At 35.8% G+C, this 24,968-nt stretch overlaps 5 protein-coding genes across 11 annotated transcripts; 2 read left to right on the forward strand and 3 right to left on the reverse strand.

Annotated features, from left to right (window-relative positions):
* Positions 1-1,086: 1,086 nt before the first annotated feature.
* Positions 1,087-4,529, reverse strand: zgc:165520 (uncharacterized protein LOC571872 homolog). Of its 5 annotated transcripts, none has more exons than XM_043239057.1 (10): positions 4,500-4,529; positions 3,777-3,851; positions 3,086-3,185; positions 2,901-2,975; positions 2,696-2,766; positions 2,491-2,599; positions 2,301-2,374; positions 1,676-1,810; positions 1,477-1,587; positions 1,087-1,164 (listed from the first exon to the last, which is right to left on the reverse strand). In XM_043239057.1, the coding sequence occupies exons 1-10, from the start codon at positions 4,527-4,529 to the stop codon at positions 1,087-1,089; spliced, it is 858 nt and encodes a 285-aa protein (XP_043094992.1). The 5 variants fall into 5 exon arrangements, with proteins under 5 accessions (XP_043094992.1, XP_043095009.1, XP_043094983.1 ...); XM_043239074.1 differs by having other exon boundaries at positions 2,295-2,374; positions 3,777-3,854; XM_043239048.1 differs by having other exon boundaries at positions 4,491-4,529.
* Positions 4,530-5,375: 846 nt separating this feature from the next.
* Positions 5,376-8,701, reverse strand: ndufs8a (NADH:ubiquinone oxidoreductase core subunit S8a). The gene is made up of 7 exons (XM_043239153.1): positions 8,638-8,701; positions 7,857-7,913; positions 7,663-7,728; positions 7,477-7,566; positions 7,223-7,395; positions 6,951-7,079; positions 5,376-6,156 (listed from the first exon to the last, which is right to left on the reverse strand). Exons 2-7 carry the CDS (start codon positions 7,897-7,899, stop codon positions 6,025-6,027), a joined length of 633 nt encoding a protein of 210 aa, XP_043095088.1. The 5' UTR covers positions 7,900-7,913; positions 8,638-8,701; the 3' UTR covers positions 5,376-6,024.
* A 3,839-nt stretch (positions 8,702-12,540) lies between these two features.
* Positions 12,541-17,337, forward strand: si:dkey-9i23.8 (C3a anaphylatoxin chemotactic receptor). Its single transcript, XM_043244737.1, has 7 exons — positions 12,541-12,550; positions 13,751-13,890; positions 14,822-15,011; positions 15,894-16,032; positions 16,111-16,275; positions 16,914-16,992; positions 17,106-17,337. The coding sequence occupies exons 1-7, from the start codon at positions 12,541-12,543 to the stop codon at positions 17,316-17,318; spliced, it is 936 nt and encodes a 311-aa protein (XP_043100672.1). The 3' UTR covers positions 17,319-17,337.
* Positions 17,338-17,468: 131 nt separating this feature from the next.
* On the reverse strand, positions 17,469-18,899 carry tmem187 (transmembrane protein 187). Its single transcript, XM_043239014.1, has one exon. It carries the CDS (start codon positions 18,749-18,751, stop codon positions 17,981-17,983), a length of 771 nt encoding a protein of 256 aa, XP_043094949.1. The 5' UTR covers positions 18,752-18,899; the 3' UTR covers positions 17,469-17,980.
* On the forward strand, positions 18,260-24,945 carry si:dkey-9i23.6. Of its 3 annotated transcripts, XM_043238701.1 has the most exons (7): positions 20,143-20,335; positions 20,750-21,712; positions 21,872-21,954; positions 23,060-23,588; positions 23,760-23,850; positions 23,937-24,115; positions 24,234-24,945. In XM_043238701.1, the coding sequence occupies exons 1-6, from the start codon at positions 20,315-20,317 to the stop codon at positions 24,083-24,085; spliced, it is 1,836 nt and encodes a 611-aa protein (XP_043094636.1). In that variant the 5' UTR covers positions 20,143-20,314; the 3' UTR covers positions 24,086-24,115; positions 24,234-24,945. The 3 variants fall into 3 exon arrangements, with proteins under 3 accessions (XP_043094644.1, XP_043094636.1, XP_043094627.1); XM_043238709.1 differs by lacking the exon at positions 20,143-20,335 and adding an exon at positions 18,260-18,390 and having other exon boundaries at positions 23,937-24,945; XM_043238692.1 differs by having other exon boundaries at positions 20,144-20,335; positions 23,937-24,945.
* The last annotated feature ends 23 nt before the right edge of the window (positions 24,946-24,968 follow it).

The following is a 24,968-nucleotide window of genomic DNA, read 5'->3' on the forward strand; positions in this document are numbered from 1 at the left end:
ATCCTCTACATTTCATTAGGTCCAATAAACTGTCTGGGAGAAGTGTACACATTGAATCGTCGGTAAGCCACCACAGGTAACTCCGCATGGTAAAACTTTTCGTTTAACCCAAGTGATCAGGAAGTAGTTGTTGATTGGTCAGCCTTCAGCTTAACGCGCGGCCTCTCATTGGACTAAACGGCTGTCGATGATAACTTCAGCCAAAACCAACTGCAGAAGAATTTCTCTCATAAACAAAAATAACAATAACGTACTTTTTAAGCCTGGACGAAAGAACGAATAAGACAGATTTCATACAACCCTGGTAATTTAATCACAATTACTCCGTCTAGACAACTCAAGTCTGACTACGGTATAATTACCTTAATGCTTACAAAATATACAGTTCTAATATTATCAAGAACATAAGAGAACAATACCAATTTAACCTAAGAAATAAGGCAACTAAGTGCTATTTTTCTACACTAATTAAGCAAATTATCAGTAAAGACAGAACCACATTTACCCTCAACGATTCTTAAAATAATTTTGACTAATCCTAAAAAAAAAAGCTAAAACATAATGTAAATGTTTAAGAAATGAACGTTTTTTTTCTCATCAAGAACAAAATATTTGTCACTGCTAATGTAAGTTGTTTCACTTGTCCGTTACAAAAATTGAGGCCTCAAAAAACAAAACCCAGCCTCTTATGTATCTTTTATCATCATAAATAGGCTATTTCATAATTTCCCAAAAAACAAACAAATAGATAAAAGCAATATTTCATACCACAGCCCTAAAATAAATAGACAGCTTGCACATCACATTTTACCGTGATGCCTCTAACAATGCAAGGCCAGTTGATAAGACAGGAAGAACATAAAAGACAAAAAACAAAAATGATGGGAAAATGACTTGAACAAGCACTGGAAAACATTTTGTGTTTGTAGGGATATTTTGGATTCATCTGCATTAAGATGGGTCTCTTGATTCTTCATAGAGATGATAAACCTTTCACCTGGAAAAGACCGGATGTCATTCGCAAATGGTCAACATGAATCACAAATGGTTTTATGAATTTAGGTTTATGAATGCATACTTTGACGTTTATGTCAGCCAGCTATACACCAGAGAACCACCGATGACTGCCAGAATTGTGCAACACAGCATGATCATCATTTTCTTCTGCAAGGGTGTAAGTGGGCAGCCAGTGACAGCACGATAATGATATAATGATAGTGGAGGAAAGCAACGGGGAAAGATGATTGGAAAGAAGCGTAGAGAACAGACATACAGAGATGAGGTCGAAATTAAGAAAAAAACAGAGCACATCAATGCATGAAGAAAAATAGATGGAACAATAAAAATAAAAAAAAGGCTGCAAGAAAAATCAAATTTGACAATCTCAGCGCTTGTAGTGTGCATTTAGTACAAAATAGTGGAAGTGTTATTTATTATATGACGCAATAGTTGTTCTGTTATAATTCCTGAGCTCACCCTGCGTGCTTCTTGTTGAAACTTGGCAGCCTTTTTAGTGTCAGCCACGGCTCTTTCCACAAAACCCACAGACTGATCCATGTTGCTCTCAATCCTGTCAATCATGCTTCCCTGTTGACAAAATGGAGTCAAAAAGCAGTTTTAGTTTTAGTCAAAACAGGGCTTTACTTTAATGTCCTTAAAAGACAAACACATGTACCTGATTTTCTACCAGCACTGCAATGTCCACAAACATGTCGTGCAACTCTTTTATACTGCTCTCCAGCCGCATAATATCTTTGTGTCGTGCCTCAATCTCACTTAGGGCCTGTTTTGATATCCCAGAGTCCATAATCTATAGAAAATGAGAGTAAAAAAACCCAAGCAAACAAACATTTTATTTATTTATTTTTCATTACGAAAGCGACATTTATATAATTAAAATACAAACAGTACAAACAGTGAAATCTTATTACAATATAAATTATTTTAAAATGTAATTAATTTTTGTGATGCAGTTTAGTGTCTTTAGTGTCACATGATCCTTCAGAAATCATTCTTGTACTGTATGTTAATTTGCTGGTTGAAAAATTGTAAAAAATGTTGACAATCTTTGTGAAGCTTACATTTTTTGTACACCAGCATCATTTTCATATTTTTTAACGTGTCCTTGATTAAAAGTCTCTATTTCTTTTAAAAAATCATAATGACTCTCATACTGACTGACTCCGAACTTATGAACAACATTATAAGTAAAATATCTTACAACCCATACCAATTACAGACAGGTTATATTAGTACAACAAAATATCATTCTATAATGTATATTCTAGAATAACACTCACTCCTGCTGTAAATACTGCAGCGTTTCCTCCATCCAGCATTTCCTCCAGCTCTTCATCAGTAGTGGCTTTGCCAGCTGTAAGACAGGATTCGACAATGGCCTTAAACATGTATATACAGCATTGTGTGCACCGATTTTCTTTTTAATCCAAACCTACAGGTGGTCTGTGAACGTGTGTGTGTGTCACTCACTGATCTCCAGCTGTCTTTGGATGCGCCCTTTGCTCTTCTCTCTAAACTCCAATTGTGCTTCATTGTATTTGGTCATCACTTCTACAAACCTCTTAGCAAGAATTGCGTGCTAAAAAAAAGGAGACGAAAGGAGAGAACACTGTATGATTAAAAAACAAACCACTTGTGGAAATCCCAGTGGTTTACTGGAAGGGCTAGTGGTTACCTGAGATTTCTTTATCCGGATATCTGCTGAAACCCTCTCTTCAGCGTTAGATGCCAAACTCTGCTCAATGCCTGTTTTCAAGGTTTACAAAATCATTTGACTCAGAATTTGAGATAATAGTGATGTAGAATATTGTCCAATTATCAATTACTGGAAAAAAAAAATGAATTTTCATTAACAATCAAAAGAAGAGCAGAAAGCTGACTTTTGAGTTTGTTGCGAGCATTGTTGGCCAGTTTCTTTATCTCATTGGTAACTGCTTCCAATTCATCCTGCGTCTCTGGTTGAGAAATGAGATGAGAGATAATTAAAGCATGAATGGGGTAGGGAAGCGATAGAGAAAAATGTAAAAAAAAAAATCGAACGAAGGTAAAATGTTATTAGACTAACTCTGCTCTGATGTAGGTGCAGAGAGGATGACAGAATACAGTCGCTTTATCTCGCCTACATTTTCATCAATCTTGTCTATACTGGTGCGGATTTCTTCAATCTACAACATAAACAGAAAAATGTCCATTTAACTGCACTCTTAAAAATAAAGGTTCTTTATCGGCATTGGTGGTTCTATAAATAATTCTTAATATCCATGAAAGCTTTCCATTGCACTAAAGCAGTGGTTCCCAACCAGTGTGCCGCGGCACTAAGGGGTGCCGTGAGATCTTTTGAGGGTGCCGCCAAAATTTCGGGGAAAAAATTCCAAGGGTGCCTCAAACAAGAAAAGGTTGGGAACCCCTGGTGTAAACAGTATTCTCATATCATCTAGGACTAGGTATAAGGTGTTGTTGCATGCAAACTCTCGAAATGAAACAAATAAATAAGCTACTGAGATTTTAAATATCTATTTCCTTATAAGGGTGCCGGGAACTTTTGAAAGGCTTTCCAAGGGTGCCTCAAACAAGAAAAGGTTGGGAACCACTGCACTAAAGGTTCTTTTTACTGGAAATTAATTCTTTTAACATTTGAAACTTAAAAAAATGTTGGCATCGCTGTTACCCCAGTTTTTAGAACCTTTATTTCTAAGAGTGTGTGACATTTAAATGCGCATGTTCATTTGAATACAGTGTAGTTGGTTCACATGTACCTGAGCGAAGAACTCGTCCATAAACTCCTTATTTTCCACCGGAATTTCCACATCATCAGGAGTTTGATCCGACTTCTGCTTTGACAGAAACAAACAGCAAAAATTCAATAACCTGGCAGAAATGGTGTTTTCTCTATCTCAAAACAAGTTTAAGCCTTTTTTTAAGTAAGCTTTTTAGCTGGTTTAAGCTGGTCTTCCAGACTGGTGAAACTGGTGTTTAACTCAACGACCAGCTGGTCTCCAGGCCTGACCAGCCAACAGAACAGTTTAACCAGGACTGACCAAGACCAAGCAAACTAATTACATACAAAAGATTTTTTTCAGCAGCCTGTAATTGTTACTGCAAGTTAAAGAATCCATTGCAGCTTATCCTCAATGTTTCAACAGAAATGTGCCAATTTTTTTATTAAATACAGAACTGTGACAGGACGAGGAGGACACGTTGCTGTGAACGGTCACGCGCGTCTCGCAACTCAACAATGTCAGACATTAAAATACTATTTACTCTTTTAACCTAATTGTTGTATAATCATGATCAAATTGACCGATCGCTAACATTTACATATAGACAACCTACCCGTAACTCACTACAATGACCCTGGTCGTCAATATTTTTGAGCTCAGGACCTCTCAGGGAAAGGTCAAACCGCAGCAAATCAGTTCTCAAACCGCCTTGCGTGTAAAAAAAATCATCGTAAGAACATGAGGAAAAACCCCTCTTACCGCTTTCAGCTGTTCCAGTCGGTCCTTCATCTTCAGTGTGATGAGACTGAGATTTCAAACTGATGTAACGGTCAGTGTAGAAGATAAACGGCAGCGACGTCGTTTTCAGTCCGGATATCTAGTTGACACGTTAACCGAATACACCATGTTTAAAGTTCTAATAAAACCGTTTGGAACTTTTATTTTACACACCGAAAAATAATATAAGTAATAAATTAATTTAAAGCGGCTTTCTTTTCTTTGAAAAAAAAAAAAACAAAAAAACAAAAACCAAACAATACGGCAGTGTGGTTCTCGTCTTGTAGTTGTCCTAAGTCTATCCTCTCAGAGCGGATTAGAGCAACAGTTGTATGCTGGGAAGCTAATCTTCCTCTACCGAGGTGCTCCTTTTTCTCCACACATGGGACTACCCCAAACTATGGGACTGGGATTTAAAAATAAGAAAATGAGGTAGTTACATAAAAACGGAAATACATCAATGCACAAATTAAGACAAATTTAAAACTAATTAATGTACATTTTAAAATGCCAATAAAAAAATTTAATCAACCATTTAATTTCTGCAATCCAACATTAAAAAAGTAAAGTGAAGATTGGTTGGGGTGAGTTGAGGGGATTTTGAAGAAATTCAGAAACTTATTAAAATCTAATTCTTAAGAACAAATGAAGATTGTAATTCATATTGTTATTTGGACATGAATTGGAGCAGTTTGTCTGCATATTTCTTCTCCATCAGCAGAGTTTAAAAATAAGTCAAAACATCATGAACAAAAAACGTCTTTAAGAGAAAGAAAATCTTCATCTTCAAAAAATTGCTCTTATGATGAAGCAGTTATAATAATTCAAATTCGAAATAAAAAGAGGCCAGAGACTGTGTAAGATTTGGACAGAGCATTCATTTATTATATACGGTCCACAAGTATTTAGTCTTTGTACAGTTCTCACAAGGACAAATAAAATGTCTTTACCTGTAAGGATACAATGTGAGATATTCAACAACTGTCGAAGTGCTTTTGTTTCTTACAGCTCTTTAATTTAAACCCACTGGATGGTCAAAAATTGAAAGGAAGGGTAAAAATGGGAAGGATGGATCGACTGCCTCAAAATGAGAATGTAACAGCCTCAAAGTAGTGCGTCATCCTTGGTGGCTTTGAAGGATAACTTGATTATACTGCCTTTTGACACTTTATTATACAACATACCTCAACAGTTGATCCGTGAAGGTAATGCTGTGTCAAAGTGACAGCTTTAGGTGTACAGAGACTCACACTTTAAGGCTGTAGTTTACGGACATGAATGTGTGAACTTAATTTTAGATCAGATCATCTACATGTATGCATAATCAAAAATTATGTGCATCTTCACAAAAAAAATCAGTCCCTGGGCTTTGAAAATGTGCAGTCAGCACAACAGTAACCATCTAAAAAGCAAATCTTCCATACGCAAAAGAAACTGTGAATATTGTTAAGAGAGCATGGTTAAGAGTATATTGTCACGGTGTTGAAATAGAGACAGGGACATTTATTTATCTGTAGAGATAGTCAGCTTGGATGTTGGCAGCGATCTCAGCCTCCCACTTGTCTCCATTGTTGAGGAGTTTCTCCTTGTTATAAAGCAGTTCCTCGTGGGTCTCTGTAGAGTACTCAAAGTTGGGACCCTAAGAAAAAGACAGACAGGAAAAGGTGGAAATTAACTCCAGTAAATCTGGTCATACAGTATGTATTTGTCCTTATGGAGACCATAAACCCTTTTTAAAGGAAAACGCCACAGTTTTTCTATATTCCACTGTGTTCTTCCATTAAACTTAGACAAGTTGATACGTACCTTTCCCGTCTTAAGTGCTTTAGCGCCACTATGTTTCTACTATGCCACCTTGTTAGCATTTAGCTTAGCTCAATTCATTACTTAGGATCCAAACAGGGATATATTGAGAAGCCGTTTTGGAATATGGAAAAACAGTTGCGTTTTCTTTTTAAACGCCTGCTTATTTTGTACCTTTAACATCTCATGCTGCGCAATAGCACTATAATGCTCCTTAATTAAATGCACATTACATAGGGAGGACGTGACTTGTGGCCAAGTATGGTGACCCAGACATTTTTGGTACAAAAAAAGTAAGCTTTTGAAATTTCTATTCATCAATGATTATTAACTTCACACTTTTTATGATTAAACAGCATAATGCAACTATTTTAATAATATTAATGTTGATAATAACATATTATTATTATATTATAACATTTTAAACAAGTAAATGGCAAACATACCCCAAACTATAGTGTATATTCTATTTGTTTTCTCTCACTGTATTCTCTATAATGTATTATGTGGTATTAACTCTGATTAATTTTTCCTCAAAATCCTTTCGGTTCCACTATAAACCAGTTTGAACACTTTAAACAACCGGTTAAGTGACATGATGAGTACATGAAACATATGTGAGATGCTCACCTCTACAATAGCATCCACAGGGCAGGCTTCCTGGCAAAAGCCACAATAGATGCATTTGGTCATGTCTATGTCATAACGCGTTGTTCTCCTGCTGCCGTCAGCACGAGGTTCAGCCTCAATTGTGATCGCCTGAGAGAAGGAGATTTTATTTTACATTTTATTTACTATTACTCTTCTTATTCACATGTGCAAATAAGCCTGCATGCAATTACTGCTTGTCCTTACGATTATCAAGATTTAGTAGAACGAACAAGGATAATCAGGAAGTATACCTGTGCTGGACAAATGGCCTCACAAAGTTTACAGGCAATGCACCGCTCCTCTCCAGAAGGATACCTGCGGAGCGCATGTTCCCCACGGAACCGGGGCGATAGAGGGCCCTTCTCGAAGGGGTAGTTGATTGTGGCAGGTTCAACGAAAAGATAGCTCATGGTCATTGCCAAACCTGCAACAAGACAACTATCAGATGCCCACTTCGTGCGACGACTTCATGGAAGTGCTTTAGAAGTGTCATGTTGTCACTGACCTCTGAACAGCTCTGTCCACATTAGAGTCTGAGCAGCACGGTCCGTGATGGACTTCATATCTGTGGCCTCCTCCTGATTATTGACATACTCTGCATAAAGAACAAAGTCACGATATAGGAAAAGGTTCACTACAAAAACCGTATTTTGTAGTGAATCATTGAATCGTATTTCCGTGTGATACTTACTAATCCCTGCTCTGTGTGCGGATAGGCTGAGAGGACGTGCAAGATTTTGACTGGCCAGAAATGACCCTAAGAATTAAGCACGCGACAAATACAAATCACTCATCTGAGATTCAAGAAGTTATTTTGATTCATATACATACATAACTCTCACTGTACTCATATACCGCTTCTATTCTAATCCTCCTTAGACTCACCTGGCCTGGATACGGTGTAGACCACACGTAACACCGCAGACATCTCAGTGAAGTGTACTGTGAGTGAAAGGGACAAAGATGAGAGATGGAGATCTAAATGGAAAATTATTTTCTCGAATTACAACACTAAACATACATGCTCACAACTTTAAACAATGACACGAAACGGGCTAATTCAATACTGTACTGCACTTTAATTTTGCGAAACATTTGCATTTACATAAAACAGTGTGCCACTATCCACTTCTCCTCACAGAGCGTAAACAAAAGCCCAAAACATTGGTTCCGCTGTCATCGCGAGGCATTTGACACATACGTGTTGATTTTAAGCACCATATATCGCTATGTAATTTATAAAAAAAAAAAAACGTAACACGTCCAAAATAATAAAGCAAGTGTTTGACTGGTCAATCCAGATACTGTGCGAAAGTAGCAAGTTGCTTAGGACAGGAGCACAAGCATGTTCGTTTTAACAGGCTACTTAGCTTTCCACATATTTACTATTCAATTTCTCCAACATGCATTTATATATTTTATTTTTATAACTTAGTTTTTTTAAATTAAATGATGTCCGTGATGTGTTCGCAGTAGCTTAGCCAAGCCACAGGCTGATATTCTCAAGGACTTTCAATGACTATACTGCTATTGTCCGCAAAATCTTTATACCAGTATTTGCCCTCTAAATATTGTATTAATTATATCGGTTCCACAAAATGCGGTGTATGCTCTCTCAAAAGATAGGTAAGGAATGCAAAGACTTTAAAAATCAGTTCGCACTCACCGGACACTCGCTATTTGGCCTTCTCAACCAGAACAGCGGACGATTGAGGAAGTGCACACACAGAACGCCGGAAGTGCGTTTTTTAAAAAACAAAATATAGAACGCATTCTCAAAACGGCTGAAATAATAAACTAATAAAATACAATACTTTTAAAATCACATTTATTATAAACGCGTCTTGGTGTGGGTTATGTTTTTGTTGTTTTTAACTTTCAAAAGGGAAATACATAATTAGAGCTCAAAACAGATTATAACAAAACTAGCTTTGATATACAATATACACACATACAATAACCAACAAATAAAATGATCAAACAAACAAACAAAAAACCATGAAACCAGGGGAAATACAGAAATTACAATAAATTAAATTTGAGAAAAAAGAAGAAAAGCTAAATCCCACCTTCCCAACAGCTAGTCCATGTCACATTATAAAGAAGCATTGAAAAAGCATTTAAAAAGAAGCATAAAGAATACTGTACTTTGTGCACAGCATATATGATTTTAGGGCTTTGACATTGCTGAAAGAGGATAGCTGTAGTATTTAAATAACATTTAAAGTCTTTACAAAAAAAAAAAAAGGGGTTTAACAGACAAACATGCATTTATATAAATTTAGCTAGAAAAAAGTGAATAAATAAATAGATTTATTACAAAATACTTGTCTTTTACATTCTTGAGGATTTGAAAAAAACAAACAAGACATTCTTAAACACCAAAGAAAATTTGTCTAAGATATAGACATGTAGAAATATACAGAATGTCTTCCAAGAGGTAGCAACATGGACACAATCCCCCAAAAAGGATGACATACAGACTCATATTCCACTCCAAAGCAGCAGAGGGGATCCATCTCAGGAAACATTTCTTAAGATAAGATATAACATTTTAAGATGAAGTTAGAAAAGGTAAAATCATTGTAATAACTTAAAAGATATGTAAAAGATATCAAGATAAACCAGCACACTTCAATACCATCTATGCCTGGTTTTTTTGCTTTCTAATGTGTGTTTTTTACGCCACTAGTTGTCTCATATATATTGAATGTAACTACCAGCAGGCTGCTATTGTCATACTTGGTGATACAAATCAGTATACGTCTGAAAACATCTGCAGCAGACATGGTTTTCGACAAATTGTGGCTGGAACAACGAGAAATCAGCATGAGGTGAAGGATCTGCGACGCTCCTAACCTAAACAATTGTATAAGTCAGTGAAGTCTTTAATGGCGATGGAAGGAGATAAGAGTGACAGTGTCACAGGATCAAAGCATCATGCAACATGAGTGTAACAATCTGGCTAGGCTGTGTGCTATTATGTCAGCCACACTTCCTTGTCTGAGGGAGAAGTTACCTGCAAGTTGTCAAATTGTAGTGTTGGATAAGTTAAGACTAGACTCCATAAAGGAAATGCAGCCAAGGCTGGTAGTCCTGACTGCATTTCCTCATTGGGTGCTAATGTCCTGTCATGAAGAGTTGGGTTGATATCTTTAATACATGCATATAACATTTTTCCAAAACAATGGAAGGATGATATAGTCAAAGCTGTTCCCAAAAATTGTTTGAAGGAATCCTCAGAGAAGCCATTCTGGAGAATACAGTTATTGAAGCACTTAACAGCTCCCCCAAAATGTATGTATATATATATATATATATATATATATATATATATATATATATATATATATATATATATATATATATATATATATATATATGCTGATTTTTTTTTTTATTTCACTTGAAACTTTTACACAATTGTTAAGCGATATAGTTAATATAGCATACAGTTAAGAGAGGGTCCAAAAGTGATACTATGGGATAACAGATATTTTGGCTTCAATTCACCCAACACTGAGTGAAAGCCACCACACATACTTTTACTAAAATACTCAAGGACAGTTCATGACCACTGCATTGTTTGCTGCTGAAGGCTCCAACAGCATCTTATTCTCTTTTGGAGGCACAAGACATAAGGAATAAAACTAAATGTCATGCTCTGAAAGATGAAAGAAAACGATCTGACTCTGTGATATAATGAGAACACTCACACCCTAAAGAGCGCAGCTGGAGAAAAGCAAAACTACAAGTATTTTGTACTGCCTGCTGGGAAAGTATCCTATTGTACAGAAAAGCATTAAAAATGACAGATCTGATCATTTTTTGTCTCTTTTAAAAGAAAACTATTTCAACCCCTGGTATTTCTTCAATACAGTGACTAAATTAACAAAAAATAAAAAGTCGACAGGTCAACAGCCTCTCATTAGGAAATCTTGACCCCAAAGACTTTTTCTGTCAACGATACTAGAAAAGGTAGTATCTATTCTTAGAGAAAAATAGTATCTGTGAGGATTTCCAATCAGGATTCAGACCATACTATAGTACTGAGATTGCTATCATGAGAGTTACAAATGACCTGTTTCTATCATCTGATCATGGTTGTATCTTGTTATTAGTGCTTTTAGATCTTAGCACAGTGTTCAACACTATTGATCACAATATTCTCTTGAACAGACTAGAAAACTATGTTTTATTAGTAGAAGCACCTTAGCATGGTGCAAATATGGTGTACCTCAAGTCTCAGTACTAGGGCCATTACTTTTCACACTTTACATGTTGCTTCTGGGAGATACTACCAGGAGACATGGTGTTAATTAAATATTAATTCATGCGTGACCTTGAGGTTAGATTATTGTAATGCTTTATTGGGTGGTTGTTCTGCATGCCTGATAAATAAACTTCAGCTGGTTTAAAAATGTTGTTAATTACTTATAAAGCACTGAAGGGTTTAGCTCCTCAATACTTGAGCAAACTCTTATCACATTATAATCCTGCACGTCCTGTGTATTCATAAAACTGGCTGTTTGATAATACCTAGAATATCAAAATCGACTGCGGGCGGGACATCCTTTTTCCCATTTAGCACCCAAACTTTGGAACAATCTCCCTAACACTGTTTGTAAAGCAGACACACTCTGTCAGTTTAAATCTGGATTGAAGACACGTCTTTTTAATCTAGCCTACACATAACACACTAATATGCTTCTATTATTCAAATCCGTTAAAGTATTGTTAGGCGGCATTAATTAGATCAGCCAGATCCAGGAACACTCATAAAACACAATGTACTCGTTACATCATAAAAATAATGGCATCTACACTAATATTAGTCTGTTCCTTTCTTATTGTGTTTTTCAGTTCGTATCCAGATCATCCAGAGATGATGTTCATCAGAACACCCAGATAAGACCCGTGGAAAGATTACCAGAATGTACACACACTCACATGCTATAAGTCATTTGCACAATCTGCCAAAGCTGCGTTTAAAATTTAACTCGAAATTAAGTGCTAGGTGTCTGGCCAGAGGAGAACTGTCCCCAACTGAGCCTGGTTTCTCCCAAGTTTTTTTTCTTTCTTCATTCTGTATGGATGGGGATTTGGTTCCTTGCCGCTGTTGCCTCTGGCTTGCTTATTTGCGGAAATTTAATTTCTAGCGATTATCGTCAATTTGATTACAGAGACCGTCTCTGCATTTAATAACAAATTGTTCAATCTCGTCATTATACATCTCTATCATTCTGTTCTTCTATTTGATACTGTATTGTTAAAAGTGCTATATAAATAAAAGTTGTATATTAATATATTTTGCTTATATATCGGTATTTTTACTTGTTAAGAAATATTTTTGTTGCAAAAACCCATCGATCTGCTTCAGAGGACATGTCATAACCCCGAAGGCATATAGGTCAGTTTTACGTCACAGTACTTGCAGATATATCCAAATTAGAGAGCTTCAAAATAATAGCTGCTATGCACAAGTGTTGCAAAGCTTGGAAGAGCCAGGATAAGTTTTAAATAACTCTGACTGTGTTCATCTAAAAGAAGAAAGTGATATACACATGGGATGTCTTCGGGTGTGTAAAATATGGGGTAATTTTCATTTTTGGATGAACTATTCCTTTAACCTTATTAAATATTTGTTACGTAAGGACCACACTTTCTTCCAGGGAATACCTTCAAAAGAACTACTCCAATAAGATATCACAGAAAGGATAGTAATTATGTCTTTCTGAAAGAGCAATCTAATCTTTCTATTCCTGAGAGAGGGACTGGACAAAAAGCAAATCTTTCCTAGAACACCCCGCTCACACACACACACACACACTTGTCACTGTGTTGTTGACGTCATGTACCATAGACACATTTCATTTGTTACACTTGCCCTTTTTTTGTGCTGTCATGCCATGTTATTATTGAATGTTCTTATATGTATTCAAACCTTTTTCAGGTAGTTTTAAAAAACAAACAAACATGTTTTTTTAATACCACATATTAATTGATTCACTTTTAATACATTTGATGCAAGGTGTCCACTAACAGTGGACATATGCAACTCCCTCAAAATATGGTATACTGACTATACTATTTTGCACTTGTTTAAAAGAAAGAGCAAACAAATACAAACAAAATATTTCAAATATTACTTTGTGATTTAATAATTCATGCATCAGAGAGTTGAACGCTGTTAGCAGGTTTAATGTTTTTATAACAGGTTAGACATTGTGCATTTATGTATTTATTGTGACCCAAATAATAATTTTCTAATCTTCTGACATGCCATAGTTTTAGACTTCAGAGAGATATGAGTTGATAAAATAAGATGTGGTAAAATTCTTTTTTTCTTATACTAATTTGCTATGAAGCCATTAGTGCTGTCACTGTGAAGAAAGCTGAATAAGTGTTTGATAGTTAAAGCTTAATGAAGCAGGATAAGTTTAATTGAAGCAAGCTGTGACGTATGTCTCCACGTAATCATTGTGTTCAGTGCTCTCTGTATCACATATCCTCAAAACAACTGAGTGTGAAGCTTTCCTTTATCTAATTGTTGGGTTTGTCTGTAGGTCTCTGCTTTCGTGACAAAGTAAGTTTCACAAAATTCTCTATAATGCTGTTTTAAAGATAAATCTGGTCTGTTAAAGTGCTGTTACAGAATGAAAGTGCTTGCATATGTCTAAATTCATGTCTTAATTTTTAACGCTAAATTGATTCCTGTTTCCTAGAAGCGCTGAAATGTAAAAAGGAATTTGTCTAAATAATATTGTACTTCATTTCAGTGAACGCGTCAGATAATATAACGCAATCTGCAGAGGATTACTGGTTCAAAATTGAGAAGTCTGTGCTTGCTCCCATCCTCACCACTGAGATGGTACTGGGTGTTTTGGGAAATGGACTAGTTTTGATAGTCAAAGTAGCGGTAAGAAAAATGTTTAATTTCTCTCTCTCTCTCTCTCTCTCTATATATATATATAAACTATATGCATATATAAACTATATATATATATATATATATATATATATATATATATATATATATATATATATATATATATATATATATATAAAACTATATGCATATATATATATATATATATATATATATATATATATATATATATATATATATATAAACTATATGTATATATATATATATATATATCTAAACTATATGCTTATATATATATATACATATTTTCTAACTGCGTGTTAAAGCATCAAATATGATGAGCTGTATTAAACAGTGTGTAAAAGCATTTAAATGGCATTCGAAGCAGCTTCTGCATTGCAAAGATGAATTTTGTCAATCCTGACTTAACTTGCTTCGTCACAGCCTAAAGGTCTTATTCACCGATTAAATGTAAAAACTGAAGGTGACGCACAAGTTAAAAAATGGCTTTAAAAAAGTAAAAAAAAATCCATAAAAAGTCGAATTTAAATTCGATTAAAGTTATTGGAACAGATTAATCTGCTACATAACACTATAGGCTACATCAGCCAAAATATTTCGAACCAGAGTTCTTGTTGTTGTTTTATATGCTGCTAAGAAGACACCCCTAAAGATGGGTCCAGTTTAGCTTCATAGTTGTTCATAATACAAAACTAGTTTTCATAAATTTGAATTTGACAAAAAAAATCACGCAAATATCACCGGCTTTTCTTTCTCTTTGCTGTATTGAAAAAGTAACCGTGACACCATTGCATCAGTAGATAACTATATATATATATATATATATATATATATATATATATATATATATATATATATATATAATGCAGTCAGTCAGTTTTAAAATGTAAATCTTACCTCATGCCTTTATTTATTATTATTTTTGCCTTTTTTTTTACAGCGTAAAGACCATTTTCATTGCCTTTACTGGCTGCCACTTTTCAGTCTCACGATCTCAGATTTCCTATGCTCCATCCTCATAATCTGTGGCTCTCTCTTAGCCTTGCTGACTGAAGGTCAGATTTCACCGTGGTGTGAGGTGGTGAGCTTGCTAAAGTTCACCTTCATCACCTCTTCCATTGGAAGCATAGGTATGGCTATGACACTTAACAATTGACCATGTGATATCTTTATGAACACTGCTTTCTTTGTAGTTAGCACTAAGGAACAATAGATAAAACGCCCTTTGTACACCTGAATGGTTGCAGGTGCATTGGGCAGGATATGTTACAAAAAATCATGCACACTACCTTAGTTTCAATGAAATTATATGTCTTTTGAAAAAAACAATAGGGGCTTGCGCACCGCTAGTTCTAGGAACTTCTGGAACTAGTAGTTCTGAAACTAGACAGCAGGGTAGTTCCCAGAGAACCAATAATTTCTCCCTCGGGCCATTTTCCTGGTGTTTTTGTGTGGCATTAACAGTTGTCAAAAAATGGTGAATGAAGGACGTCATGAGCTTACAGTTTAACATATGATCGCGTGTGTTTAGCCAATCAGCCTACACTTACGTCACTGATAACTCCTAATTCCCGCTGTGTGAAAGGCCTTCAGAAATGTAGAAAAGTAGATGTTTTAATTAACAAGTGATACATTATAATGACTTTTTTGGGGGTTATTTAAAATTTTACAATTCATCATAAAATTAACCAAGTCTTTGTTTAACTTAATTAAGTAATTAGTTAGTTTTTCAATTAAGGTAATTAAGAGAACAAAATTATTTTAAAAAGTAAACTCCTTGTTTGTGCCTTAAAAATAATCTAAACAGAGTTATATCTCAATAATACTGTTCTTTTCTTTTTTGGCCTCAGACAATGATATGATATGATAAAGAGAATCTGTGAACTATGACCATGCTTTTACTTTTTTTTTTTTTTTAAATTGAATTAGAAAACAAAGTTATTCTGAAAACTCCTTGTATGTTTCTTTAAAATACAGTTGTAACAAAATAATATTTTCTTCTTTGTCTTCAGCTGTTCTCTGCATTCAGAGATTTATGGGAATTCCTTCTAAAGGTAAAAAGCTGTCCGTTCTCATGGCTGTGGCATGTGTGGCATCGTGGTGTACAGGAACTATATTTGGAGCAGTGCCCGTAGCCTACAGATGGATAAGGTGAGCTATAGTGAAGATGCTCTAAATGAGATTCTTCAAATACATGCATCTATACCGTATTTTACATTCCATGTTCAGGTACGATCCAGCGGAAATGCTGTGTGCAGTGTTCTGGGAAAACAGTTACTCTGACATGCTGGTTTACATCCTCTGTGCCTTCTCCATCTGCATCTTCGCCCCGTTTCTCCTCATAGTCTCCTGCTCCGTCCTGACTTGTGTTGGCTTCGGAAAAGACTGTTCCAGGTTTGTAGAGTTGAAAATGCTGAAAGCGAGAATATTTAAAGCATTCATACTTCACCCAAAATTGAAAACTTGCTGATAAACGACTCGCCTGCAGGCTATGCAAAATGTAGATGAGTTAGTTTTTCATCTAGAGATTTCTGTTTGAGAAATGTTGCATTACATCACTCGCTCAAAAATGTACCCCCTGCAGTAAATTTGTGCCGTCAGATTCCAAAAAGGTAATAAAACCATGACAAGCTGATGAATGCAGTCCATCAGTTAACATCTTGTGAAGTGAAAGTTGTGATATCGAAACATTCGAATCGTTGAAATATTCTGATTTAGAACTAAATACTAGTCCATAATCCATAATAACTCTTCTTCTAGTGAAAAACTAATTTTGACAAATGAAAAATTAATTAAAACAAATTTTAACCAAACACAACAGGGTTAAAAACATATTATAGGTTTGTTTATTAAACGCACACATTTTTGCATAACAAGATGGACTGGAGTCACATGGATTATTTTTATGTTTATCAGCTGTTTGGACTCTTATTCTGTTGGTACTCATTCACTGTAGAGGATCCATTGGTGAACAAATGGTATTTCCCCAACCTCTCTGATAGTTTAAGTGTCCATGTTTTATCTGTTTGTAGCCAGGGTGACCTGTCCTCTATCACACCACTGCTGGTGATCTTGTATCTGCTCTGCTGTGTTCCCTTTGCTGCATCTGAGGTAAGGAAAGTCTATTAGTATGAAATCATCTTCTCTTCTGCCGTTTTTAGGATCACTTGATTTGAATGTGTTTCTCCATATTAAGGATGTTGTTTTTTCTGTTGTCTTGTCAGTTGGTTCTCCTTGGAAGGCCTGATTTGTCCCCATCCCCTCAATGGCTGCGATCGCTATCATCAGTAATGACGTATCTGGACTGTTCTTTAAACCCCTTCATCTACTGCACAAATAAAGACTTCCGAAAAGCAGTACTCGTACTCGTATGGAACAAAAGGAGATCAACCTTTCCTGATCCAGTGCTGACTGGCGTCACGAGGCTTGAAGCTTGAAGATATTCAACCAATAAAATGATTTAAAATGTTTTTTTTTTCCCTGTGCTGCACATATTGTATAACATCTCTTCGTGATTTTAATGGGATGAAATGATAATCTGTCTTTAGATGTTTGCTGTGATACAAATATTTCAATAAAGACAAACATTTTGCTTAAAGTTTTATTTTAATGCACCAAGTTCAGGCATATAATGCCAAGCGGTCTATAATTACGTGGTTCATTTACATTCTTTTTGTATTCATCTTCAACCTGACAAACATGAGAATGAAAATTAGGACACGACATCTTTAACTACACGCAAATAAAATTGGGAATTTGTAAATACAAACACATTATTTGTTATGGTTACTTTCTATAATGTTTTTAACTTTTTTATACATATAATAATACTGTATTCTCAGATATTAAATCAAAATATATTACATATTTGGTTTCCTTAAAAATCAATTAATTACGGTTATTTTCTGACGCTGTTTTTAAAATTAAACCGAACAAAGAAGATCACAAAATTAGTTTGTGGTTTTACAAATCTTTGATCACATGAATCATTAGAAACTGTACACGTGACATGCTACTATTGCCGATGACAAGACAAAATTAAGGCTCGTACTTGTTACGTCTGTTGCCTTACTATTCAGCTGAATAAATGTGTGTGCATTTAGGTAGAGCGTTTGTGTGCATTTTCACTAAGGCGAGTGAGAAAACAAAAGCTGTAATGAAACTGCAGGATGTCGCAAACTTTGGACCAGAAATGTCCGGTGAGATTTTGAAACACCCAGTACTCCGCAAGAGAATGATCCTGAAGCTTGAGAAGCACGAAACCAGCGCAGGACAGCAGGGCCAAGCAGAGGTAGCGCATGGACGCGGCGTCCCCGAGGCTCTTCTGCGCTCGGACGCCTCTGAACGCGGCGAAGGCGATGTGACAACCCAGAGCCACCTCGAACCCTCGGTCGTGAAAGAGCGCCAGTCCATAGCTGAGGACAGAGCACGACTCCACCGTCAAAGCGTAACGCGACGACCAGCCTTTCTCAACGACGCGACACCACACCAGCACCCACGCAAAAATAGGTAAAGTGAACCACTGGTCCAAAACAGAGGGCGCGCGCCGCAAGGTGGCTAAGCGGACCCACTGCACCGGGCCATAGGCGACCGCCATCAGCGCAAACACGTCTTTGGTGTAGACGGCCGCACGGGTGTCTCTATTGTCTGACATCGGTCGCGAGATCCAGTAGACACCTAATAATATGTATCCCAAGTTTATCAGACAGTTAAACGGCATGGCCAGGAAAGCGGGAAGGTTGTCGACTTTCTTTTCCGCGTAGTGATCGTAAGCGACATCCACCAAAACTTTGTCGAAAATGTGAGTGTTTGCGAGTGCAATGCAAAGCAGGAAGGGTACGGAAACGTGGACGAGCGCTGACATTGCCATTTTGTGGTAAATAAAATACGGTTCAAAAGCGCAGATGCAAAACACGTGGAATGTTGTGTACAAAGTAGAAAACACTGGTGGGCTTCCGCAATATCTAGGTCACGTGACGACCACTGCGGCCTTTCATTGGTGGCGACAGTGCGCTGGGAGTTTAGCGTGCAACCACTTCTGCTAATACAAGTTGTGTACATTGCAGTGCGAAGGTTATTTGTGTGAGTATATGTCCTTTATACGCAATAGCTCAGGGTTGCAAAACTCAGTTCCTGTAAAGCAACTAAAGCACCCAATCCTTTAGACTGGAAAACTACAAAAAGTCCTACTGAAAAACTACATCACAGGGTTCTGAATGGAATATCCATTTGGAAAATACATTTGTGACCCTGGACCACAAAACTAGTCATAAGGCTAAATTTTTATACATTAACTGAATGTTGAATAAATAAGATTTCCATTGATGTAGCATACAGTTTGTTGGGATAGGACAATATTTGAATAAGATGCAATTATTAAATCTTGAATCTGAGGGTGCAAAAATCTAAATATTTGAAAAACACCTCTAAAGCTGTCCAAATGAAGTTCAATGCATATCATTAATGAAAAATTATGTAATATCCTGTGCTACTTATGACTGGTTTTGGTCTAGGATCACAATTTGCCACATGGAAAACGTTGAAATCAAATTATATGAACATATTTTGATGGTGCTGAAAAAATGAATTCTCATCAAGTAGATCATTAACACGTCACAGTGCCTTTGAATATTGGGGTCTTTGCATCAAAATGCTGAGAACCACAGTATAATATTTACAGCACTGTATACAGTAAACAATATAAACATGTTTTCACTGGAGTGGATATATATATATATGAGTACATGTCTCTCTGTGAAAGTGTGCTGATATATGTTTATATATGAACGTATACATGGGTCATTAGTGTTCATTTGTGAATGAAGAATGAAGTCCAAAGATTAAATGGAAATTCCCAGGAGCTCTTCAGACATTCCTGTTTGTCAAGTTTGTCTGACCAATACATTTACTTTCAGCTGGCCAGTCCTCCTACAGTTAAATTTTTGTCTTATTCTCTAGGATTTTTTTTTCTTGAAGCGGAGAGAGTTTCCTGGTTTTCTGTTTACACACAGACTCTACAGTAAAGACTTGACTAGATGAGTGGGTATACTATTAAGTGTCGATATTAAAATGTGCTGCTGTTATAATGTAAACCTGTTTAATGATATAAACACAAAGCTATTTAATGCTGTTTACATTCAAGAGCTTATATTAATTACATAGGCTAAAAGAAGGCGGAACCTGGGATGAGATTTAGAAAACTGGTTTTGGCAGTTCAGGAATGCTAGACTATAAAAGGAAGAAGGCAGTGACTTAGAGATGAAGACACAAGGTGCTTCACACAGGTGGCACGACTGCTACTGTGTGTGCTAGTGATTGGTTTAAAGAATAGCGACCATAAGGTTTTAATAATCTTCACACTAATGAAGCGATGCTGGATATGACTTGAAGGATGAATGTAAAGGACCTGTAAGGATGAATGAAATGAAAGAGAATGGAGGAGCAAAAAGCGAAGGTATGAAAAACAGCAGATGATAGATATAATAGATAAGATTCCTTTGCAAAAAGTGCACATAAAGAGCACAAAAGATAAAATATGATAGGATTTGTATCTGTAATATATATATATATATATATATATATATATATATATATATATATGATAGTAAATGTGTTGTCACTTGTTTGGTAAACAAAATGAAGTATTACTACTAGTGCTACACTAGTAAAAAAAGGTTCGTTTGACATCAGTGGAATCTCGAACACTCATGGAACCTTTTCATTGCACAAAAATTCTTTAAATGTTTCTTCAGATTTTTGAAATGTTATTTATAAAAAAAAAGTATTTTTAAGAAATGTTTACTGAAAGTGCCTTAAAATGTGAATAATGCAAATTTGATAAGAACATAATATGACTCTTTTCATGCAGAGTGATGTGAGGAACAGTGTGAGGAACGATATTCCACGACTGCAGTCTATGCTTGCAAAGCTTAATCTAAAACACAAACAACCCAAAACAGACGATGTTAAATTACACCCAGATACGGTCTGTAAAAGTGTGTTTTACCATTCTCCGGAGCCTGAAGGAAGTGTAACGAATGAAGAAGACAGGAAAAATAGCACAGTCAGATCTGATGGTGATGAGGAACAACCAACTAGGAGTTCTGAAACAGAACATGGAAATGAAGCTGTTGAAGAGGTCCAAGAGCTGCCAGATGCGTTTCCTAAATGGGAGAAGAAGAGTTTACTCTGTAACGCTTTGTCCATAGAAACCCAGGTGGCAGAAGTAGGTTGGCAGCCAAGTGAAAGTGAGCCTTTTGAAGACAAAACGAACAAAGAGATAGAAGAGCACATGGCTGAAGCTGCATTACTGCCTAACAATCCAGTTCAAGAAACATCTGCACACACATCTTACTTCTCTGTGTCCTCAGATGAAGTAGACACTGAACAGGGTCTGAAGCATGAGCCACTAGATGAGGCTTTTGGTGGACCTTCAAAACCGGTCAGTATGGATCAAGCTGCTGTGAATGTTACAGGCAAGACAGCAAGGTCTGCTTCAGATCCAGTGACCCGCAAGCCTAAGGAAGAGAGACCTCTCTCAGCTCCAAGTATTTCAAACCTACGAGAATATGAAAAGTATGACGATTTTGCAAATGCAATGCCAGCCAAAAGCTTTTTGGGACAGGAGTATTCAGACGTGAGCACCGGAAATGTGGAACATGACAGCTCGCTGAACAAAACACAAAAGAAAGGAGTGAAAAACAAAATGAAGCATTTTACTCAAAAACTGATGGAAAAGCTTAAAGATAAACAAGATTTTGAGCACACTGAAAGCAAGAGCACCCAAGACAACAAGGAAGAAGAAGAAGAAGAAGAAGGAGAGGGACAAAATGTATGTGTACTTCCTCATACCTCTGTATGACAGAGCTCTTATACTATGTTCATCAATGTTGTGACTTATAATTAACTTTTTTAGTTCATATTTAACTATTGTACGTTTGATTGGGTTGTTTTTTTTTAACCTTAATCACAATGAATGACCTTGCTGCAGAATTTCATGAAGGTGGAAGCCGAGGCTCAAGATATTCCACCACCACTTCCACCGAAAATGGGGAAATACGTTTTCTTAAACAGGTGGGCCATTCTAAACATAACAATCAGTGTTATTTTAGTATTATATTTATATACTGTTATGGTATTTGTTAATAATTGGAAGTCACTTTTTATTTTAGTTTTACTCAATTTGTACACTTGTTTGTTTTTTCTTAAAATATGTATGGAATTGTACGTTCCTGTTCCACATTCATACTATATACTCATAATAGTGATCACAATAACTTGGTAATAACTAGGTACTAACCCAAAACCTTTCTTTATAACCTTATATGCAGTTTTTTTTAGGTAAGTACATTGTAAGTACATGCAAATACACATACTGTTTATGTGAAAAAGCTTTAATTTCAGTTTTAGCAAATTTATATATATTTTTTTTTCCATCTTTGTTATATTTTATTTCATATTCACTTCAATTAATGCAGAGTGGAGAGTGTTATTTTTAATAGGACACTTATGTTTTTCTGACGATATAATATAGACCCTTACTTTTAGCATATGCATTTGAACCTATTTAAACTTTGTTTACAAAATCTACAACACTTCCTTAATTGCACTTCCTTAATAGTGTTGCCCAGTCAATCTATTTATAAATCCAAGGACTTGTTTCTAGTTCTGTGACATTCCTTTCATCTGAAGCGATGGAACAAATAAAACACAGACTTGCACGTTGCACGTTTTAAGGTGCACTCGTCACAGCGTAATTATACATTTAAGTACTGAGTAATATTAATTAACTGCATGTACTTACTATATGAATATGGTAAGTATCTGGGTTTGGCGTAGGGTTTCTATCATGTAATTATGCATAATTTATTGTTATTAATACCAAGTAATGTAGAATCTATAACAAGCACAGTAAAGTGTTACCAAGATTTGTTTTTCCTGTCCTTTAATGTAACAGGGGAAATATGTATAGCCTCTGGGGATATCTTGGGTTGCACTTTTGGTGCATTGTTAATTAAAATCACAGCATCATATTTTGAGGGAACAACAAATGCTTGAATTTAAGGATGAAAACACCTACAGTTTACACTATTAATACCATTAAAAATAAAACCATCAAACCTGTTTGAGTTGAGTTGACTTACTATATTATTCTAATGTTCCTTGTCTTTCTGAGCAGAAGATTTACCCTAAAAGACTTCAAACTCAATCTTGAACCGATCAACTTAATGGAAGAAATATTCACAGGCAGCGAATGGCTCAGTTACTTGCCCATCAAAGAAAGTCTAGCTGAGAAAGACGCTAGTGATCAGTCAATGACACATGATGTTCTACAACCAGAAAATGCTATTCAACTCGACCTTTCTCGTCCGACACCAGAACAGGAGCGGTCAGAGGATGTAAAGACACCAAAGCAGGACCAGTCAGAGGACGTAAAGGACAATCAAGACAGTGTTAGTGATCCTCAAGAGGATAATGTAGAAAAAGCGAACACTCACCTGGATGTAGAGCGAGTGGAACGGGATGCAAACATATTTGCTATACCTAAGGCACTGCTAACAAATAATACAATACAACAAAGGCCTTATTTGTCAAACAATTCAGATGACGTCTATGATTGTGTGGACATGTATATTATTCCCAAAAATGACCTTCCATTAAGAAAAAGAAAGGCATCGGATGCTCCGCTGGACTTTTCAGCAGTCAGGGTGAGGAACACTTGTTTTTTACATTTTCTGTAGTGATAGTAATTGGAATTGAATTTTAATATATGTGAGATGATCAATATTTGAATTTTTTTTGTCAATTTTTTTTGTTTTATTTTAACCTAATAAAGATAATCAAATAAAAACGTATCAAAATTCTGTTTTTAAACTCAGTCATTTGGTTTGCTGGACAACTCTGCCCTCAAGAGTCGAATTCGTCTTAGCAAAAAGAGACACCACCAACCACCCAAAAAGCACAAAAAAGGTGAGAAAAAGCTGAGGAGGGTTGGAATGAATTTGCTGAATGAGAGCAATAAACATGACATTTCTTTCACTTGTTTTCTCTTCCAGTAAAAACAGAAACATCGAGTACCATATTCTACAATATTCCCCCGGTAATCTTAAATGAATCTCCTGTCAGCGCATCTCCACCACGTCACAGCATCCCCACATCCACATCTCTTCCTTTGCATTTACCATCACGTCCATACCACTCCTGACCATACCAGATCTATCTTTTTTTTCATCAGGTCAGTAAAGTCACAGCAGCAGTCATTAGTCTATGAAACCCTACACAAACAGAGACTGATGTTAATACAGTGTGATCATTGTATTAATGGTGGGCCTTGTTTTATACTTCCTCTGCAGATTAAATATACCTCAACTAGAAAGACTGAAGGTTGCTAGCCTGCAAAAGATAGGGGAACATTACAGTATATAATTCATTTGCTAGAAATAATATAATTATTTTCATAATAATGTTCATTAATATAATGATTTTCTATGTCTATGTCAGTATACACATTTGTTTTTACAACTGAAGCACTGTTTATTCACCGCTGCTAATTAACTGTAAAGTATACTAAATCATCAGTCTTTTTCCACAGTCCTTATTATTATGCAATTATGCAAAATATCATGTAATATTATCATGTAATATCCTGTGTGTCTTTTGCTGTCTTTAGATTCCACTAACGAATTGTAAATCACCAACATGTATTGCAATTAGAGCTGTCAAATGATGAATTGCATTCAGAAGAAACATTTTTATATACGTGTGTGTGTGTGTGTGTGTGTGTGTGTGTGTGTGTGTGTGTGTGTGTGTGTGTGTGTGTGTGTGTGTAATATGTATATTTATTATGTATATATAAACACACACATATAAACATTATGAACCTACACAGTAGCCTACATACACAAACAAAAACCTTTATTTTGGATGTGAATAATCACCAGTGATTGTGAATGTGTTTTCATTTCCGTCTGTTGAGTAATTTTTCAAACTATCTGAATTAATTTTTGTGCTTAATGTGCTCATGAACATTCTAATTCTGTTTAATGAAATACTATAATCAAGTAATCCTGGATGAGTGTCCTTATCTT

Source organism: Puntigrus tetrazona, chromosome 1 (assembly GCF_018831695.1).
Source record: "Puntigrus tetrazona isolate hp1 chromosome 1, ASM1883169v1, whole genome shotgun sequence".
NCBI classification, from domain to species: Eukaryota; Metazoa; Chordata; class Actinopteri; order Cypriniformes; family Cyprinidae; genus Puntigrus; species Puntigrus tetrazona.

What these genes read in the sequence shown, in the direction of transcription:
- si:dkey-9i23.6 (XM_043238701.1), top strand. Translation starts at nt 20,315, where the DNA reads ATGGAGGAGCAAAAAGCGAAG. An exon ending in AAGAAGGAGAGGGACAAAAT is followed by an intron (nt 21,713 to 21,871) that starts GTATGTGTACTT and finishes ACCTTGCTGCAG; the next exon opens with AATTTCATGAAGGTGGAAGC. An exon ending in TGGACTTTTCAGCAGTCAGG is followed by an intron (nt 23,589 to 23,759) that starts GTGAGGAACACT and finishes TTTTAAACTCAG; the next exon opens with TCATTTGGTTTGCTGGACAA.
- tmem187 (XM_043239014.1), bottom strand. Translation starts at nt 18,751, where the DNA reads ATGGCAATGTCAGCGCTCGTCCACGTTTCCGTACCCTTCCTGCTTTGC.
- si:dkey-9i23.8 (XM_043244737.1), top strand. An exon ending in TTTTGATAGTCAAAGTAGCG is followed by an intron (nt 13,891 to 14,821) that starts GTAAGAAAAATG and finishes TTTTTTTTACAG; the next exon opens with CGTAAAGACCATTTTCATTG. An exon ending in TTCGGAAAAGACTGTTCCAG is followed by an intron (nt 16,276 to 16,913) that starts GTTTGTAGAGTT and finishes ATCTGTTTGTAG; the next exon opens with CCAGGGTGACCTGTCCTCTA.
- zgc:165520 (XM_043239066.1), bottom strand. Translation starts at nt 4,529, where the DNA reads ATGAAGGACCGACTGGAACAGCTGAAAGCGGTAAGAGGG. An exon ending in AGCTGAAAGCGGTAAGAGGG is followed by an intron (nt 3,852 to 4,490) that starts GTTTTTCCTCAT and finishes CTGTCAAAGCAG; the next exon opens with AAGTCGGATCAAACTCCTGA. An exon ending in CAGTGCTGGTAGAAAATCAG is followed by an intron (nt 1,588 to 1,675) that starts GTACATGTGTTT and finishes TTTTGTCAACAG; the next exon opens with GGAAGCATGATTGACAGGAT.
- ndufs8a (XM_043239153.1), bottom strand. Translation starts at nt 7,899, where the DNA reads ATGTCTGCGGTGTTACGTGTGGTCTACACCGTATCCAGGCCAG. An exon ending in CTACACCGTATCCAGGCCAG is followed by an intron (nt 7,729 to 7,856) that starts GTGAGTCTAAGG and finishes CTTAATTCTTAG; the next exon opens with GGTCATTTCTGGCCAGTCAA. An exon ending in CGCACACAGAGCAGGGATTA is followed by an intron (nt 7,567 to 7,662) that starts GTAAGTATCACA and finishes TTCTTTATGCAG; the next exon opens with AGTATGTCAATAATCAGGAG.